Source organism: Papilio polytes, unplaced genomic scaffold (assembly GCF_000836215.1).
Source record: "Papilio polytes unplaced genomic scaffold, Ppol_1.0 DF824046.1, whole genome shotgun sequence".
NCBI lineage: Eukaryota > Metazoa > Arthropoda > Insecta > Lepidoptera > Papilionidae > Papilio > Papilio polytes.
The window spans coordinates 42,915-45,684 of NW_013525158.1; the positions used below are offsets into that span (position 1 = coordinate 42,915).

At 40.7% G+C, this 2,770-nt stretch overlaps 1 protein-coding gene across 1 annotated transcript; it reads right to left on the reverse strand.

Moving 5' to 3' along the window:
* Positions 1 to 32: 32 nt before the first annotated feature.
* LOC106100848 (nuclear protein localization protein 4 homolog) lies at positions 33 to 2,451 on the reverse strand. Its single transcript, XM_013279908.1, has 5 exons — positions 2,364 to 2,451; positions 1,773 to 2,039; positions 1,407 to 1,555; positions 834 to 1,006; positions 33 to 767 (listed from the first exon to the last, which is right to left on the reverse strand). The coding sequence occupies exons 1-5, from the start codon at positions 2,406 to 2,408 to the stop codon at positions 451 to 453; spliced, it is 951 nt and encodes a 316-aa protein (XP_013135362.1). The 5' UTR covers positions 2,409 to 2,451; the 3' UTR covers positions 33 to 450.
* Between the last annotated feature and the right edge of the window lie 319 nt (positions 2,452 to 2,770).

Genomic DNA, 2,770 nt, shown 5'->3' on the forward strand with positions numbered 1-2,770 from the left:
CGACACTGCCGATACTGCCGACGCTGCCAACACTGCCGGCACTACCCACGGCTTGCAATTATGCTTGACTCGAAAGTTAATTATTATTAATCGAGGCCTTTGCGATACATGCAGTGTGCCGCGGCCTGGTGCGGCCTGGTGCGGCCCGCTATATCTATTATTGCATTCTGCTCTCCTAAATCGCAAAATTAATTAAAACACGGTTTTCACCACTATTTACATAATTAATTCAGGTTGGTATTTATATTTCATTAGTATAGCACTGAATTTTTGTACCCCTCCAAATGTTCCTTTTTTGCCTTCTGTAATTAAGAGACATAAAAATGTAGTATGAGAGAATTGTAGATTAAAAAAAAAGCTACTAAATTGATAGCGATGGCATATTTATCTAAATCTCTTACAGTTTTTACACAACCAGTCTTTTATTTTAAAAAAAATCAATTATAAATCTCAAGTTATTTGCGACGCCGTTTTCCGACTTAACAGTATTTGTAATAGTAAAAAAGGAATGTATTGGGAGAAGTAGACTATGGTTGCTATGAGACACGCACCGAGCGGCACGTCGGGATGTCGCTCGTAGCGGCCGTAGAGGAAGGCGAGGCGCTGGCGGCCGGTGGCGCGCCAGTAGGCCAGCAGGCGCTCCACCAGGCCGGCGCGCTGGAACAGCACGTTGTCCACGTGGCGGTAGGGCTGGCGGTTGAGCGTGACGGCGCCGGGCTGGCACGCCGAGCAGATGCCGCGCGGCCACGGCGGGTGCTCCTTGCAGCCTGCGGCACCCGCGGCGTTAGCGCGCGCACAACCACTCCACAACATCACACCCTACGTCACCAAACCTGGTTTTATTTTGCACGACAGTTCATCCAAAGAAATGAATTTTCCCGAGGTGATCTTGCGCAGGTACGCGTGGAAGGACATGTGCTTGATGTTGTGCTCCCGTAGGTAGCCCTCGTCCCAGGGCTCCAGCGGCGAGCAATGCACGCAGCACCCCTTTGAGTTGTGTCGACATCTACAGGATCAAAATTGTAATTACTAATCATTGCTCTGTGAATTTTTACATTTTACAATCATTAGTACCAGCAACACCATGTCCTAACAATACCCTACCAAAAATATATATAAAAACCTGACCATTGATACTTACACATATTTATTTTTATATTTTATCATGATGTTAAAATTAAAATTCTGCTGTGATTCATGTATGAAAAAGTACTTTGTTTTCAATATAAGCACATAGTGGACAAGTAAGATTTAGTTTTGTATGGAAATCTCTATAAAACAGGTGAGCAATGCATTGCGAGGAGAGGAGAGGAGAGGAGAGGAGAGAGGTGATGTCCTCACAGATGATAACCAGTTGGGTATGTGTTTGTGTAATTTTGACAGCTGCATAAAATGTTTTAGTTTACAATTTGTCATCTCTCTGTCTTTGTATGGCGCCGGAGAGCTGATAGAGCTCTAGATCCACTTCATCTTCTTCAGGCTTGGGGGCCGATGCGGGTGCACTCGGGGCAGACATACCCGCACTATTCTGCTCCCCCGAAGGTTTGTTATTGTCCTGCAACACAAACATTCACTATGACATATGAACACTGACTTAATTATAGATTAAATTAAATATGTAACTATACCTTGGCTAATATCATTACTCAGTTGGGAACAGATCTTTCATCGCAAATAAGATGGACTATCACAAAAATAAATGGACAGTTGATATGGAGCAAACTGATGAGTTATGAAATGAGGTAAGCTGTGGATCACGAGAGATAGCATACCTCTGCACTAGTGGATGGCTGCTCAAACAACACTGCCCCATTTACCGGGTTCATGTACAACATGTCGCCATGCTGTAAACCGTATTCACGAAGTTGATGTGATTTGCTCGAGACAATTTCCTCTTTGCGTTGTCGGTCACGGTACAGGGAAAAGCCAAAAGTATTAAGGCGTAAGACTTCATAGACTCGTTCATACAGGCGCGACGTCACATCTGTGTCCAGCACTTCGATGCGCGACGTGCCCTCTGGCGACTGCACCCGCAGCGTCTGAAAGTCACAACACATACAGCCTCTATTTCGTCTAAACTTAAATACACTCTCGGCTATTGTTTGTACGACATAAACTGCTGAGTCATTGTGTAAATCAAATCATACTACTGTCATAACAAATGCCTTTTTGATATAAAGAAATTACTAAGTTACTATCAATATCTATTTGAAGTAAATTTAAAACAATAAAAACAGTTTTCAAAATGCTTATTCCATTGGCGATATCATATTTTTTTGTAAGATGTCATATAGGGATGTTATATGACTGCGATATTTAATAACAAGCGAATATTAATTAGTTTGATTTATATAACTAATTACCATCTTTTTAGATCCTGACATTCTATTTATTAAATTACTATACATACACCAACAGCAATACAAACTAAACTGACATATGATAATGACAAATGACAATGACATGCCATGACTTAACACAACACAGTCACTAACGTTCAGAATTTATTGTTACATATTACCTGTATCTAAAATATGTTTTTTTAAATCAATTATAAAAGAGAATTAATTTGGATAGTTAAATAAGTAAAGAGTAATAAAATATAACTTTAATCTGTAGTGGTTTTTACAAATAAAATGTTCGTAAGATACGGGTTTCATACTTTCATACCACGATTGGATCGTTTTAGCTCCCGAAATTTCGGCACAGTTGCATGCGCCATGTTTACGGGCTAACCGGTCAAAATGTCCTATTTTTAACTAAATTCTTT